The sequence below is a fragment of the Enhydra lutris genome, unplaced genomic scaffold, assembly GCF_002288905.1.
Source record: "Enhydra lutris kenyoni isolate GAN:26980312 unplaced genomic scaffold, ASM228890v2 scaffoldscaffold17, whole genome shotgun sequence".
In the NCBI taxonomy this organism is placed as follows: Eukaryota; Metazoa; Chordata; class Mammalia; order Carnivora; family Mustelidae; genus Enhydra; species Enhydra lutris.
In genome coordinates this window covers 49,816,048-49,833,791 of record NW_019154101.1, presented here as the reverse complement: position 1 = coordinate 49,833,791, position 17,744 = coordinate 49,816,048, and the positions used below count along the sequence as shown (strand labels likewise).

General features: G+C 37.7%; 1 protein-coding gene across 1 annotated transcript in view; it reads left to right on the top strand.

Annotated features, from left to right (window-relative positions):
* Positions 1 to 17,744, top strand: part of LOC111147548 (synaptosome associated protein 91) — a 148,688-nt gene that overhangs the window by 110,130 nt on the left and 20,814 nt on the right. Inside the window, exons 23-26 of the mRNA XM_022503640.1 lie at positions 5,539 to 5,673; positions 7,157 to 7,306; positions 10,975 to 11,005; positions 11,900 to 12,011. Of these exons, the coding sequence (XP_022359348.1) occupies positions 5,539 to 5,673; positions 7,157 to 7,306; positions 10,975 to 11,005; positions 11,900 to 12,011 (428 nt within the window). The remainder of the gene's footprint in view (positions 1 to 5,538; positions 5,674 to 7,156; positions 7,307 to 10,974; positions 11,006 to 11,899; positions 12,012 to 17,744) is intronic.

Genomic DNA, 17,744 nt, shown 5'->3' with positions numbered 1-17,744 from the left:
AAAAAAAAAAAAAAAAAAAAAAAAAAAAAAAAAAAACAAAACAAAACTCCTGCTAATGTACACAGTATAAAATCCCAGTCACACTTATATATATTTAATCTAGCTGACAGTGGCTATTTCAGAGTTTTCAGATTGCCCGGATATTTCTGTTCAATGAGTATCAGTGGTAGAACAAATACTTGGGGCACTGTGCTATGGTAATCTGCAATGAAGCTTAACACGGAGTATACTTGAGGTGCCTGGGTGGCTCAGTGGGTTAAGCCTCTGCCTTCAGCTGAGGTCATGATCTCAGGTCCTAGGATTGAGTCCCGCATCGGGCTCTCTGCTCGGCAGGGAGTCTGCTTCCCCCTCTCTCTCTGCCTGCCTCTTTGCCTATTTGTGCTCTTTCTCTCCGTCAAATAAATAAATAAAAATCTTAAAAAAAAAAAATGTAGTATACTTGTGTGGGTGTCTATGGGGAGAGACCAGTTAAGTCCACAAGCTGTTGAAATAAAGAGGAAGTTTGTTTGTTTGTTTGTTTGTTTAAAGATAAATGAACCCAATCATAGACAACAAGGAAGTCCACAAATATCAGGTTCCAAGTAGGAATTTGAACCAATAAAGAGAGTGAGAGAGAGATGTATTCTGTGAGTCTTTAGACTCTTCTATTACTGGCTTTTAGTAATAAGACTATTTTGTGAGAATAAAAAGGAAAAATACGCATATATAATAATGGAAGGTGTGGACTCTCTAATGCTGAACAGGGGCTCTTGCTCCTCAAAATTTTTTTGAGGGAGGGGCACCTGGGTGGCTCAGTGGGTTAAAGCCTCTGCCTTCAGCTCAGGTCATGATCCTAGGGTCCTGGGATCAAGCCCCACATTAGGCTCTCTGCTCAGCAGGGGGCCTGCTTCCTCCTCTCTCTCTGCCTGCCTTTCTGCCTACTTGTGATCTCTGTCAAATAAATAAAATCTTTAAAAAAAATTTTTTTTGAGGGAATAAATTTACATATATGTAACAAGGGAAATGCATAAATATGTAGTATAATCAAATATTCAAAATGATTTTTAGAGATTTTAAAGCAAAAATAAAGAATCATTCCAAAATTGTGGAAGAAAGCTTTGTCAAAAATTGGTATATAATTTAAAATAAGAAAACAGACTAAATAGAGTCTTTTACACTGGGCCTATCTCTCATAAAAATAGTTATTCTTTTTTATTCAAATTTACTTTGACAGTAGCACTGTCAAATAATACCAATTCCAGAATTGAACTATTCATGAAATATCATCTTAGTCATCTTCTGCCCCTTGAGTAAAAGTGTCAGATTCTGTTTGGTGTACCCAGCATGGTGGAACCAGAGAATATTCTAGAAAAGACAACTTTTTGGGCCAATGAGAACAGACTCAAGGAATAATTCTCTCCAAATCATTTGTGATTATTGGTAGGATATAGATATTATCTATACCTCAAGTGAAGTCTGACTGGAAACTTGAAAGTTAAGTTTGTATCAAATAAAAGGAAGTATTATTTTATACAGTGCGGAATAATGCTCTCAAACTCCTCTTCAGATGCCCCAGCTAAAAATGTAGATGTCTAAAATATATAGCTTACTGGATGACAGATGTAAAAATGGATTATTAAGGGAGATTAGGTGTATTATGCCTAACTTCTCAGGTTGACATCAAGCAAGAAAACCATGTTTTTCAATAATAGACACAGTTCTGGGGTGACTGCACCATAGATTTTAACTAGTATAGGAATGTGCCACATCCTATCTTTAATTCTAAAGACAGGGAATAATGGGAATGATATAGGCCAGTCTCATGAGGCCCTTTGTAGTTTTGCATTCTCTGTTAACCAAATGACACAGATGACTTTTTAGCAGAGCCACAGAGGTCTTTGAGCTGATTTAAAATATAAATATGTTTAGTGTGGAATTAGTAACTAGTAATATCCACTGAATGGGAAGATCTACGGAGAACCAATTCTTTCATGCTGTGGTTGGGGTGGGGGAAGCTGTCTGAAACGTGCTGGACAAAAGGGTATTAGTCCTAGAGATATTAACTACCTCAGATTGATCTTAGTAAATGCAATGTGTTAACAGCTGACTACATTACAGAGTAATTGAGGTGACATTATCTTTAACATAATGGAGCAAACCTGAGTGTAGGGGTGGTATGTGTGGGAGTGTGTTTATCTACCAGTAGTTTAAAAAAATTTCACTCTCCTGACCCAAGTGGTATGTTTTATCAACTGTGACTGTCAGTTTTGATATGTCGGTTAATAGAACTTCCTTAAGTGTGCAAGCTCTTTCCTTTAGGAAGGTAGATTCATAAGACAAAGACAGTGTATCTGTAGATGTTTGACCACTTGAAGAGAGACAATGATTCAGTTATAGTGGAAGACAGTCCAAATATGCCTGTAGGATATCCGGGAGCCTACTGATTGTTACCTTAATTCCATAGAACATCTTTCTTAATATAATTTAGAACCATATAGGAAGAAAGAGTACTGGTTTGGGTTTTCTTTTTACTTACCTCTATTCTAGGACTCTAAAACTTTTGATTTGACAGAGGGAATTTCCCTTATTAATGTCTATAATTTTCCTATTTAACCCTTCATTCAGAGTATAGCAATAGATTTTTTCTTTAATCAGTTGGTTATTTTATATCACTTTATAGCTTTTTAATTAGTCTAGATTTGTGAGGGCACTTACTTCATAAGAACCGAATATAATGGGAAAAGAAATCTTTCTAGACCTCTGTCAAGTTTGTAAGCCTACAGGAAGAGTACAACTCTGGAGTTATTCCCAGCTGTGGAAAAGAGGCCATGTAGTATTGTAGTGAAAAACCCAAACTCTGGAAGATTCCTGTGTGGAATTCTGGCTCTCATTTGTCCTCATTTGACCTTGGGCAGATTACTTAACTTCTCTGGCCTCAGTGTTTTCATATGTGACACTTCACAGAGTTGTGAGGATTAAATGAGCTAATGTATGTTTTAGTTTGAACAATGTAAACCTGCTGTTTTTGTAGGACCAAAATGGTCAAATATTAGCAATCCATATGGTTCATAAGGTTCAACCTAAAAAAATGATTAGAATAGTGACCCTGGTGGTATGAAGTGAGTTTCATGCCAGTGTTGGCTTTACCCTTCCCTTTCTTGGAGAAGTCACTAGTTTTTTTTTTTCATTATTCACCTGTGGATGTGATCTACTTATTTTATGAAACTCAGCAGTACTAAGCAAATGAACCTTGTGTAAATGCCTGTTTTTCTCTTTCTACCACTGAATCTTGGGTGGATATGTTACCTCCCCTTTGTATCCCTTCTTCCAGTCATGGAAAGACAGGATTGAATCAGATGATGAAAAGGCTTTCTCCAACACTCATATGCTGTGATTCTAGAATAATTTGTCTCTTCTTGGTCAAGTTTTCGAAACTGAGAGCCAAGAACACTTGTCCCCACATTCACCTATAACAAAGAGACACCATAGAAAAATTGCTTAAATTAACCACAGCCATATTCCAGCTTGAGATGTGGGATGTTTCTAAGAAGTCAACATCAACACAACCATCATTCTCCCTAAAACCAAATGATCCCATCCACAAAAATACTTCCTTCTAGCCCACTTTTGCTTCATAATATTGGTTCTTAAAAATCTGGAGAATGTCTTTTCTTCAGTTAGAAAAGTTACATAATGCCTATGTCACTAAAATACTAAAATCACTTCAGGGTAGCTACTGGGAACTTTAAAGGCCATCCTCTATTAGGTAGCAATTTTTCCAAATTACATTTTTTTCATACATATACAAGAAAAGCCTAAACTTGTGTCATTATCAGTGTCTGGCAACATGACTTGAACATTATTCCCAGCTGTAGAAAACAGTAGCCGGAGAATTTCAGTGGAAGTCATTTTCAAACTTATAAACTAGTTCAATAGAATGAAAGTTTAAGGATTTTTTAAAGTATTCTTCATGTTTTTGCAAGCAGTTTGTGAAAGAGAAGATGTGGCTAGATAGGAAGGAATATTTATAACCCAATGAATATAGAAAAGACTTCTAGAAGTAATACATTCTTTGGTAATAGACTGTCTTCCAGTGTCTTACTAAGAAATCGCTGCCTTCACCGGTTGCGTGTTTATCCAGAAGCAGTACAGAGTGAGATTTGCTTCTGCTTCTATCTGTTGTTTGAGAGACATTATTTGCTTCCAGCCTTCAAAAGGTAAATAATTTTAAGTTTGGTTACTTTACAGTGGCATTTGATTTCTCCTCAGCTTTTATACTCCAAAGTATCAATATTCGGTAAACATTAATTCAGTGTTTTAGGGATTGTGCTGAATACTAGTGAAAAACAGGAGAAGACCGCTCCTGACACTAAAAAGCCATCCCCAGAGCAGATGCTTTGGGTGGGAATAAAGACACGTGGTGGGAATGGGATGGAGATGTGTTTCAGATGCAGAAGACACAGAGCATGTAACTCAAACATATTTGGGGTGCGAAGGTGGGCGGAGATGTGGCTGCCAGCAGGGCGCGAGAGCTTCAGTCCTGAGTGAGCATCTGACTCCCAGTGTTGGTGTTAGGGAAGCAACCTGGTTTGCAGGGAGGGGAACAGAGACAGAAGAGCTTGATCGCTATACAAAGGAATCTGCGTGATCTGAATCTGAGAGTTACGGAGAGCCAGTGAAGGACTTTAGGGAAGTAACTTTGTCAACGTTTTCTACTCAGAAAGATCACTCTAGCTGCACGGCAGAGACTAGATTGGAGGAGGTCCACACTGGAAGTGGGAAGCCCCTCTGTGTGGCCATTTTTAAATCCTGAGAGCTGATCTGGGGAAGCCCACACTTAGCAGTAGCAGCAATGGGACTAGAACATGTATGAAAGTTATTAAGGAGGATGTGGTGGAAGAGTGCATGCCTATTTTTCTGATTCATGTGTTTTTATCATACTGAGCCAGTGTGTACAACTAAGCATCTTCTATCTACCCAGTATTGCGATTTGAAGAAACAAAGTTGTAATATAATGAAATTATCTCAATTTTAACCTTAGTGAGAACTTCTTAGCTTTATGTAGCTCCATTGTAATAATAGACTGGTTGCCACAGGTTTTCTTAACAAGGGTATATATTCTTAAGTGCTTACTTCTAATTAACTTCGATCTCATTGATACATGGCAAAACTGACCATTCCCGGAGGGGAGGTTGGGGGGGATGAGGTTGTGAATAGGGGATGGGGATTAAAGAGTACACTTATCATGATGAGCTAAGTAATGTATCCAGTTGTTGATTCACTATACTGTACTCCTGAAACACTAGTGTAACACTGAATGTTATACTTCAATTTAGAAAATCAATGAAAATCTTTTAAAAGTACATGACAGATGCCAAGACACATAAAAAACTTTTAAAAACACTACCCAGTTTTACTGACTTCTCATCTCTCTACATGCATTCAGTCCCTTTTCAGTGTCCTATAATTCATTCTGACTGTTTTTCTGGCCTTTACCCACCTTTAGTTGTTTCTGCTTATATTTTTCTGGAACTGTTTTGTTTTTGTTTTTTTCCCCAGGGTTTGGGGGTTCTTTTATGGCTCCTTCTCCATCACCAGTGACTCCAGCTCAGAATAACCTGCTACAGCCCAACTTTGAGGCAGCTTTTGGAACAACGCCTTCAACTTCTAGCAGCAGCTCCTTTGACCCATCAGGTGAGGTGGCGATTTTCAAATGTTCATTTCATTTGTTCCGATTATACACTAGCCCACCTGAGGTTAGTGTGATATCAGGAAACTTACAAGCAGATACTGAGTGGTGACCTGGTTTTAAAACTTTAATAAGTCTCTTGTGCTGTATTTTAAGTAAATATTTTCAATACATTTTGGAAGATTTAAGGATAACCTGTAATCCTTTTCTGTGTTTCTTTTTTAAATTTTAGCAGAAATCTACCACCACACACACCATCTGTTTGCATGAGCTTACATGCACATGGTTTAGAGATGGTTAAGGGAAAACAAACACTTTATGCAGTATCTGAATGTGTGAACACTCCCACTGCTGTTGCTTATACCCTCTGAAGCTTGCATGGCCCTCGGTTTTATGAAGTTGGGACACAAGTAGTATTCTTTGCCTGCCTTTAATCTTTCATCCTGCTGTCATTTTGTTTGTATTCTCTTCCATTCTACTCTTCCCATGCTGGGTCCTTACTACAAATTTTCAATTGGTGAGTTTTTGGCAATTAAATGTGTTTCAGAAAACAGCCTAAATATATCCCCTGCCTGACAATTTGGTTGCTTCTGTTGCCAGTGCCTAGTTGAATGCTGTCCTTTTCCAATTTAGAATGACTGTACAGTAGTATTGATAGTAAATATTCATAGTTTTTTAATGAAAATTAACCACAAAAATTTTGACAAGGATAAGATACTAGCAACAACTTATGCAAATCCTCTGCATCTGTATCTTGAATGTTGTTTCTGTATTCTAGGAACTAAACAAGTTGGTAATTGGTTATATAGTATCAGGAACCATCAATAACAGTATGATTCCTTAGTTAAAATAGTTTTCCCTTTAAACATTCCTTTAAAGTTAGAATCAAAATTGCCTGCTTATAATGAGGGAAGTTATCAAAATGTTTACTTCTAAAATATGGTCAATTGTTTGTCAGATACTTATTACTATGTCCTGCCCATTAGATCAGGTTTTATTCCAACACTGACTTCACAGGAAACCAGGAGATCCACTGCCTGTATAGAGCAACGTTATAATAAAGGCATATATATTATCTAATTTAATCTTCACAACAAAACTATGTGGTAGTAGTACCCTCCCCATTTATAGATGAGAAAACTAAAGCTTTGATGGTAACTTTCTCAAAGTCACACAGCTAGTGAGGCATGCAACTAAATTTGAACCTAATTCTGACACCAAAATCTGTGCTCTTTCTTTACATTACACAGATATTTTTTTTCCATCTTTGTTTATGTTTACTAGTATTTCTGTACTTTATGAGTAGACATATGTAGAAATGTTCTTCCTGGTGTTACAGTCATAAAAAGTGTCAATTACGTGCCTTCTTTTGTAAGATTGTATATTTACTTATTTTATAGTTTTTCAGAAAATAATTTCCATTTAATTTTGCATATGGCCTTTTTTTTTTTCCCCAATCATTCTGAACATGGTCTATTTGATTTCCAGTGTTTGATGGTCTAGGTGATCTACTGATGCCAACCATGGCACCAGCTGGGCAGCCTGCACCCATTTCAATGGTACCCCCCAGTCCAGCTATGGCAGCAAGCAAAGCCCTTGGGAGTGACCTTGACTCATCTCTTGCCAGCTTAGTAGGCAGTGAGTAGTACAGTTTTTTCATTTGTTTCTTACTGTATCCTGTGCAGTTTTTTCTCTATCTCTTTATATGTATTATTTTTCTGGATTCACGTATAGGTGAGAATATCAAGGAGCAGACAGAAATTCTTAGTGCTTTACCCAGTACAGTTCCTTGGAAGATAAACAGTTCCTTTGCCTTTGTCTCACAGGCAGTACCCATGCCATTTTTAATCTAAATTACTAAAGGTATAATTAGCATATGCAAGTATGAAACCAAGAGCATTAAGTATTAAGTAAGTATTCAATTTTTTAGTTCACTTGGAAATAAGAACATAGAGTAGCTTAAATATTGACAATTGAGCATCCATATGATATTAAGTTGTTCACTGAACAAATATTTGTTGAGTACCAAGCACTCTTCCAGGCTCTAAAGAAAAATCAGCAAACAAAACAGGTATAATTTCTGTTCTTAGGGTACTCAGCAAGGGGAGAGATAAGCAAATATTTTCAAATAAATAAATTCTATAGTATGTTAAGTCATAAGTGCTATGGAGAAGAAACAGCAGGCAAGGAGGAATTGGGAATACTGCAGAGTGTTAATTAGAGTAGGTCTCACTGAGAAGGTACAATTTGAGCTAAGATTTGAAAGTAGAAGAATGAGCCACATGGATATCTGAAGGAGAATATTTGCAGGCAAAGGAGATAGCCAGTGCAAAGGCACTGCGGCAGAAAACTGCCTGGCATAGTCAACGAACAACAAGACCAGAGGCTGGACATGAGCAAGTGAAGGAGAGAGTCCTAGGAGATGAGGGCAGCTGGTATAAAGACTGTCCTATTCTTTTAACTCTGAATTTGATTTTTCATTAAGGTGAATGGGTTCACCACTGCAGATACCTTTCATTTTTCTCACGGCTTTAGAAGGTCCTTTATACAGACTTTTTTTTTCCTATGAATTATCCAATGGACATATTTTTCCCATTCATTGTCCCTGGCCTGGGCATCCATGAAAATGCTTTGATGACACCCATAGAGAGGTTGAGTATTCGTACTCTAAAATTTCATCTTGCTGAAGGCTAGTTGGCAGTGGTAACTGCTTTTGCTGGCACTCCAATGTATCATCCATATTCTCCTTTAGAAATAAAGGATTTAAAGCTCTAGCTGCTGAGAGTGCATTTTTTATTGCAAAGCATAGCAAGAGAGAATATTTTTGAGTAATTAAATTGCTATGTATCCTGATTATAGTAATGATTACATGAATTCATATATTACCAAAATTTATAGGAATGTAATAACACTCCCCCCAAAAAAACCACTGATTTTCTCTATAGATAAATTTTTTTTTTTATTAAAATATCTTCAGGGCACCTGGGTAGCTCAGTCAGTTAAGTGTCCAACTCTTGATTTCAGGTCAGGTCATGATCTTAGGGTTGTGGGATCAAGCCTCACGTCACTCAGGATTCTCTCTCTCCCTCTCCTGCCCCTCGCGCTCTCTCTCTCTAAAATAATAATAATAAAATAATAATTAAGCTTTCTTTCAAAACTGAAAAAAATTATCTCCATACTCCCTACCAATATTCTAGTTTGCTTTTTTATAGAAATTGACAAGCTGAACCTAAAATTCATATGGAAATACAAGGAAGTCAGAATAGCCAAACACTCTAAATAAAAAAGCATAACCTTGGAAGACTCACACTTAATGATTTTAAAACTCACTACAAAGCTGTAGTCATTAAGCGGTACTGCTTCACAGGATAGGCATATACCTCAATGGAATAGAATGACAGTCTAGAAATAAACTTAAGTATCTGTGCTCAATTGATTGTCAGTGAAGGTGCCAAGACAGTTCAATGCGAAAAGTTTTCTTTTCAGCACATGGTGCTGGGCCAGCTGGATATCCACAAGCAAAAGGATAGAGTTAGATACCTTGCCTTCTCCAAAATAATTAATTCACAGTGGCTGAGAACTAAATGTAGGAGCCAAAACGATTAAACTCTAAGAAGAAAATGTATTAGTAAATAAATCTTCATGACCTTGGATTGGGTAATGTTCTTAGATATGACACCAAAAGCACAAGCCACGATAGATAAAAATAGATAAATAGAACTACATTAAAATTAAAAACTTTTGTGCTACAAATGACACTGTCCAGAAAGTGAAAAATAACCTACAGAATGGGAGAAGGTATTTGTAGAACATATATCTGATAAGGAACTTATACCCAGAATAAATAAAGAACTCTTACAACTCAATCATGAAGAAACAAATAACCCAATTTTAAAATGGTCGCATGATTTAAATGGGCATTTCTGCAAAGAATATAGACATACGGCCAATATGCACATGAAAAGATGCTCCACACCAGTCTTCTGGGAAATGCATATCAAAACCATGTGAGATGCCACTTCTCACCCAGGAGGATGGCTATAATTAGAAAAGACAATAACCAATGTTGAAGAGAATGTCTCTAACACTGTCGATGGCGGATGAAAATATGACTGTGGAAAGCAGTTTGGCAGTTTCTCCAAATGTGTAATAGACTTACCCGTAGGCAGAGAGTGCACCACGGGACTGGCCTAGAACACTTTTCCCCCACGCCTCTGCTCAGCTTCATGCAAATCTCAACCTTCTCCATGAGGCCTTCCCTGAGCACCTGTTCAATGCTGCCTATCCCTCACCTTCATCCTACGGACCAGATCCCCCGCACCCTGCTCTTCCTTTGCTTTTTCCCATGGGCTTTCCTAACACCTTCGAGGGGCCTATATAATTTATTATTTTATTGTTTTATCATCTATCTCACCCTATTAGAATACAAATTTCTCCAGAGCCGGGATCTTTGTTTTCTTCACTAATACATCCCAAGTGCTTAGAACAGTGCCTGGCATCTGTAGAGACTCAATCAATATTTGCTGAAGTAGTAAATGAATTGAGATTAGAGTAGCATGGATAAGCCAGTTGTGTCAGGAGTCCCCAAGACCACCTTCACTCAGAGGACACAGCACATGGGTGTCCTCCCAGCTAAGACTTATTAGAGCAGCATGGTAAGGATACGCAGCTGAGTCATCAGGGAAAAAGACAAAGCCAAGCCAAGAAGAATCCACGTGCTGACTTCCTTACGCTCTCCCATTCCCATGAGGGGAAAAGCATAAGAAAATGCGGCAACACACATGATGTTTCTGCCCACGGAAGCCCTATAGAGACCACACCCAGGGGTTTTATTGGATGCTAATCATGTAGGTACTCCGCCTGACATGGCCCCAAATTTCAGTCTTGTAGAAGGAAAGCAGTGTACAGCATAAACCACATGGTTTGTACAAGCAGATTAGACACCGTAAAGCCACCCCTATCATTAGGAAAAGTGTTCTCTCAGTACAGAGAACAGTTTACTGAGCTGGGTCCCAGATGCCAGGCACACAGGCCTAAGAGAACAGTCTCGAGCCTACTGTGTTTCCTCCTTCCTGGACACCAGTTGACATTAAAATGTGATCCTTAAGTATAACGTGAAGTAAAAGAAAATGTTAGATTTCTGAACATGTTTCCTAACATAGTTTCTCCTTTGTAAAATTGAATACAGTCATTCTTAGGCAAAATATGGACTTTTTCTAGACCTCTGAATCTTTGATCTTTTAAATGTCATATCATTTAATCTGAGTATAGAGGTTTAAATTCTGTTTTCTTTTATCCTTTTATAGATCTTGGAATTTCTGGTACCACATCCAAAAAGTAAGTGTTTTTGAAATTACCTGGTTTTCTTGTGACAGTGTCTTTATATTTATTTAAGACTGTTAACCTCATTGAAGCAATAACTCACTCTCAGGCTAGGTAATTTCAAAATTGGTTTTTATTATATTCTGGATTTTTGTTTTTGTTGTTATTCTGCTGGAACCTCCAAACTGTTGGCTCTACAGTGAAAAGAGACAACAATCTATTTCAGTCTCCAAGATTGCCACTAAATTATAGCTAGAAATACTTAGGAATTATGGATTGAGTGCTTTAATAGCTTTAAGTTCTAGAATCATTACACTATTCCTAGCTAACACTGGTTTTAAAAGTTCTCTCATGGAGGATCAATTTTAAGGAGGATAGTAAGAATGATAAACAATGTGCCCTTTCTTTAGATGTGCTTTTCAATGTTTCTAAAATTGGGATGCATTTTACAATAGGTGTATCTTACAGTTCACTATAAGGCAGGTTATAGTCGTGATGTAGTTGTGTGAAACCTTCCAATGAGCCCTCTCAGATCTAGAAGTGCCATCATGTATGAAACAAAATATAGGTATTTGACAGAGTCTAGATATACAGTTTTTACGAATATACTTATTTGGAATTTTTTATAACCAGTGAGGAATTCATTTGAATTTTGTGACACATTCTTCTATTGGAAGTGATAGGAAATTCCTGTTACCATTGAGATCCAAACTCTAAATTATTTTTTTTAATCAAATGCTTTTATGCTTTCTTAGATATATGATAAGACTCCTTTATAGTTTTTAACCTGTTCTCTTAACAACTCAAACGGACTGCTTCTAACTCCAAATTAATCTAATGAGCCATACACACTCTTTTCTGATTAGTGTGTTTTAATACTTTTGTGTGTTTTCACATGCTTGATTTTAGGGGAGATCTTCAGTGGAATGCAGGAGAGAAGAAGTTGACTGGTGGAGCCAACTGGCAGCCGAAGGTAGCCCCCGCAACTTGGTCAGCAGGCGTCCCACCAAGTGCACCTTTGGTACGTAGCCACCGGAGGCCGGGGTGGTGCTGATAGTCTGCAACTTTTCTAGTGTGTAGGACCAAGTGCACTTTGTTTAATTTTGTAAGTGACATTGTATTTTTTCACCCATGTAGAAGGAACCTAAGCCAGAGGCAATATTTACCAAAATGCAACTTGCATTGACTTTCTGTTTAATAAAGACTGTAACCTATTTTTTATTTTCATTATTTCAAAATAGTATTTATGCTTCTTTAGATATTAGTTCTATGTTTGCACAGTTATGGAAATAACTTTTCAAAAGCCTTAAACATCATTGATCATTATCTATATTTTTATCTCATTTCTTGCCTAAGTTACCTGATCGTCTTAATAAGTAAGATTTTTTTTTTCTTAACCAGAAAGATGAGGCAGTTTTCTATTGTGTAAGTAGACTTTCATTTTAAAACTCTATTAATTCCACTCACCATTTTTTTACATTGAAACTACCAACACCATTTTTCCTATAGAATTTAAATAGATTTCATTTTTTTTTAATTTTATTTTTTATAAACATATATTTTTATCCCCAGGGGTACAGGTCTGTGAATCGCCAGGTTTACACACTTCACAGCACTCACCATAGCACATACCCTCCCCAATGTCCATAACCCCACCCCCCCCCAAACCCCCCTCCCTCCATCAACCCTCAGTTTGTTTTGTGAGATTAAGAGTCACTTATGGTTTGTCTCCCTCCCAATCCCATCTTGTTTCATTTACTCTTCTCCTACCCCCTTAACCCCCCATGTTGCATCTCCTCTCCCTCATATCAGGGAGATCATATGATAGTTGTCTTTCTCCGATTGACTTATTTCGCTAAGCATGATACCCTCTAGTTCCATCCACGTCGGCGCAAATGGCAAGATTTCATTTCTTTTGATGGCTGCATAGTATTCCATTGTGTATATATACCACATCTTCTTTATCCATTCGTCTGTTGATGGACATCTAGGTTCTTTCCATAGTTTGGCTATTGTAGACATTGCTGCTATAAACATTCAGGTGCACGTGCCCCTTCGGATCACTACGTTTGTATCTTTAGGGTAAATACCCAGCAGTGCAATTGCTGGGTCATAGGGTAGTTCTATTTTCAACATTTTGAGGAACCTCCATGCTGTTTTCCAGAGTGGTTGCACCAGCTTGCATTCCCACCAACAGTGTAGGAGGGTTCCCCTTTCTCCGCATCCTCGCCAGCATCTGTCATTTCCTGACTTGTTAATTTTAGCCATTCTGACTGGTGTGAGGTGGTATCTCATTGTGGTTTTGATTTGTATTTCCCTGATGCCGAGTGATGTGGAGCACTTTTTCATGTGTCTGTTGGCCATCTGGATGTCTTCTTTGCAGAAATGTCTGTTCATGTCCTCTGCCCATTTCTTGATTGGATTATTTGTTCTTTGGGTGTTGAGTTTGCTAAGTTCTTTATAGATTTTGGACACTAGCCCTTTATCCGATATGTCATTTGCAAATATCTTCTCCCATTATGTCAGTTGTCTTTTGGTTTTGTTAACTGTTTCCTTTGCTGTGCAAAAGCTTTTGATCTTGATAAAATCCCAATAGTTCATTTTTGCCCTTGCTTCCCTTGCCTTTGGCGATGTTCCTAGGAAGATGTTGCTGCGGCTGAGGTCGAAGAGGTTGCTGCCTGTGTTCTCCTCAAGGATTTTGATGGATTCCTTTCTCACATTGAGATCCTTCATCCATTTTGAGTCTATTTTCGTGTGTGGTGTAAGGAAATGATCCAATTTCATTTTTCTGCATGTGGCTGTCCAATTTTCCCAACACCATTTGTTGAAGAGGCTGTCTTTTTTCCATTGGATATTCTTTCCTGCTTTGTCGAAGATTAGTTGACCATAGAGTTGAGGGTCTATTTCTGTGCTCTCGATTCTGTTCCATTGATCTATGTGTCTGTTTTTGTGCCAGTACCATGCTGTCTTGATGATGACAGCTTTGTAATAATAGAGCTTGAAGTCCGGAATTGTGATGCCACCAACTTTGGCTTTCTTTTTCAAATATGCTTTGGCTATTCGAGGTCTTTTCTGGTTCCATATAAATTTTAGGATTATTTGTTCCATTTCTTTGAAAAAAATGGATGGTACTTTGATAGGAATTGCATTAAATGTGTAGATTGCTTTAGGTAGCATAGACATTTTCACAATATTTATTTTTCCAATCCAGGAGCATGGAACATTTTTCCATTTCTTTGTGTCTTCCTCAATTTCTTTCATGAGTACTTTATAGTTTTCTGAGTATAGATTCTTAGCCTCTTTGGTTAGGTTTATTCCTAGGTATCTTATAGTTTTGGGTGCAATTGTAAATGGGATTGACTCCTTAATTTCTCTTTCTTCTGTCTTGTTGTTGGTGTAGAGAAATGCAACTGATTTCTGTGCATTGATTTTATATCCTGACACTTTACTGAATTCCTGTACAAGTTCTAGCAGTTTTGGAGTGGAGTCTTTTGGGTTTTCCACATATAGTATCATATCATCTGCGAAGAGTGATAGTTTGACTTCTTCTTTGCCGATTTGGATGCCTTTAATTTCCTTTTGTTGTCTGATTGCTGAGGCTAGGACTTCTAGTACTATGTTGAATAGCAGTGGTGATAATGGACATCCCTGCCGTGTTCCTGACCTTAGCGGAAAAGCTTTCAGTTTTTCTCCATTGAGAATGATATTTGCGGTGGGTTTTTCATAGATGGCTTTGATAATATTGAGGTATGTGCCCTCTATCCCTACACTTTGAAGAGTTTTGATCAGGAAGGGATGCTGTACTTTGTCAAATGCTTTTTCAGCATCTATGGAGAGTATCATATGGTTCTTGTTCTTTCTTTTATTAATGTGTTGTATCACATTGATTGATTTGCGGATGTTGAACCAACCTTGCAGCCCTGGAATAAATCCCACTTGGTCGTGGTGAATAATCCTTTTAATGTACTGTTGAATCCTATTGGCTAGTATTTTGGTGAGAATTTTCGCATCTGTGTTCATCAAGGATATTGGTCTGTAGTTCTCTTTTTTGATGGGATCCTTGTCTGGTTTTGGGATCAAGGTGATGCTGGCCTCATAAAATGAGTTTGGAAGTTTTCCTTCCATTTCTATTTTTATGAACAGTTTCAGGAGAATAGGAATTAGTTCTTCTTTAAATGTTTGGTAGAATTCCCCCGGGAAGCCATCTGGCCCCGGGCTTTTGTTTGTTTGGAGATTTTTGATGACTGTTTCAATCTCCTTACTGGTTATGGGTCTGTTCAGGCTTTCTATTTCTTCCTGGTTCAGTTGTGGTAGTTTATATGTCTCTAGGAATGCATCCATTTCTTCCAGATTGTCAAATTTGTTGGTGTAGAGTTGCTCATAGTATGTTCTTATAATTGTCTGTATTTCTTTGGTGTTGGTTGTGATCTCTCCTCTTTCATTCATGATTTTATTTATTTGGGTCCTTTCTCTTTTCTTTTTGATAAGTCTGGCCAGGGGTTTATCGATCTTATTAATTCTTTCAAAGAACCAGCTCCTAGTTTCGTTGATTTGTTCTATTGTTTTTTTGGTTTCTATTTCATTGATTTCTGCTCTGATCTTTATGATTTCTCTTCTCCTGCTGGGTTTAGGGTTTCTTTCTTGTTCTTTCTCCAGCTCCTTTAGGTGTAGGGTTAGGTTGTGTACCTGAGACCTTTCTTGTTTCTTGAGAAAGGCTTGTACCGCTATATATTTTCCTCTCAGGACTGCCTTTGTCGTGTCCCACAGATTTTGAACCGTTGTGTTTTCATTATCATTTGTTTCCATGAATTTTTTCAATTCTTCTTTAATTTCCTGGTTGACCCATTCATTCTTTAGAAGGATGCTGTTTAGTCTCCATGTATTTGGGTTCTTTCCAAATTTCCTCTTGTGATTGAGTTCTAGCTTCAGAGCATTGTGGTCTGAAAATATGCAGGGAATGATTCCAATCTTTTGATAACGGTTGAGACCTGATTTAGGACCGAGAATATGATCTATTCTGGAGAATGTTCCATGTGCACTAGAGAAGAATGTGTATTCTGTTGCTTTGGGATGAAATGTTCTGAATATATCTGTGATGTCCATCTGGTCCAGTGTGTCATTTAAGGCCTTGATTTCCTTGTTGATCTTTTGCTTGGATGATCTGTCCATTTCAGTGAGGGGAGTGTTAAAGTCCCCTACGATTATTGTATTATTGTCAATGTGTTTCTTTGATTTTGTTATTAATTGGTTTATATAGTTGGCTGCTCCCATGTTAGGGGCATAGATATTTAAAATTGTTAGATCTTCTTGTTGGACAGTTCCTTTGAGTATGATATAGTGTCCTTCCTCATCTCTTATTATAGTCTTTGGCTTAAAATCTAATTGATCTGATATAAGGATTGCCACTCCTGCTTTTTTCTGATGTCGATTAGCATGGTAAATTCTTTTCCACCCCCTCACTTTAAATCTGGAGGTGTCCTCAGGTTTAAGATGAGTTTCTTGTAGGCAACATATAGATGGGTTTTGTTTTTTTATCCATTCTGATACCTTGTGTCTTTTGATTGGGGCATTTAGCCCATTAACATTCAGGGTAAGTATTGAGAGATATGAATTTAGTGCCATTGTATTGCCTGTAAGGTGACTGTTATTGTATATTGTCTCTGTTTCTTTCTGATCTACTACTTTTAGGGTCTCTCTTTGCTTAGAGGACCCCTTTCAATATTTCCTGTAGAGCTGGTTTGGTATTTGCAAATTCTTTCAGTTTTTGTTTGTCCTGGAAGCTTTTAATCTCTCCTTCTATTTTCAATGATAGCCTAGCTGGATATAGTATTCTTGGCTGCATGTTTTTCTCGTTTAGTGCTCTGAATATATCGTGCCAGCTCTTTCTAGCCTGCCAGGTCTCTGTGGATAAGTCTGCTGCCAATCTAATATTTTTATCATTGTATGTTACAGACTTCTTTTCCCGGGCTGCTTTCAGGATCTTCTCTTTGTCACTAAGACTTGTAAATTTTACTATTAGGTGATGGGGTGTGGACCTATTCTTATTGATTTTGAGGGGGGTTCTCTGAACCTCCTGGATTTTGATGCTTGTTCCCTTTGCCATATTGGGGAAATTCTCTCCAATAATTCTCTCCAATATACCTTCTGCTCCCCTCTCTGTTTCCTCTTCTTCTGGAATCCCAATGATTCTAATGTTGTTTCGTCTTATGGTGTCTCTTATCTCTCGAATTCTCCCCTCATGGTCCAGTAGCTGTTTGTCCCTCTTTTGCTCAGCTTCTTTATTCTCTGTCATTTGGTCTTCTATATCACTAATTCTTTCTTCTGCCTCATTTATCCTAGCAGTGAGAGCCTCCATTTTTTATTGCACCTCATTAATAGCTTTTTTGATTTCAACTTGGTTAGATTTTAGTTCTTTTATTTCTCCAGAAAGGGCTTTTATCTCTCCGGAGAGGGTTTCTCTAATATCTTCCATGCGTTTTTCGAGCCCGGCTAGAACCTTGAGAATCGTCATTCTGAACTCTAGATCTGACATATTACCAATGTCTGTATTGATTAGGTCCCTAGCCTTTGGTACTGCCTCTTGTTCTTTTTTTTGTGGTGAATTTTTCCGCCTTGTCATTTTGTCCAGATAAGAGTATATGAAGGAGCAAGTGAAATACTAAAAGGGTGGCAAGAACCCCAGGAAAATATGCTTTAGCCAAATCAGAAGAGATCCCAAATCATGAGGGGGGGAGAAAGGGGATAAAAAGAGGTT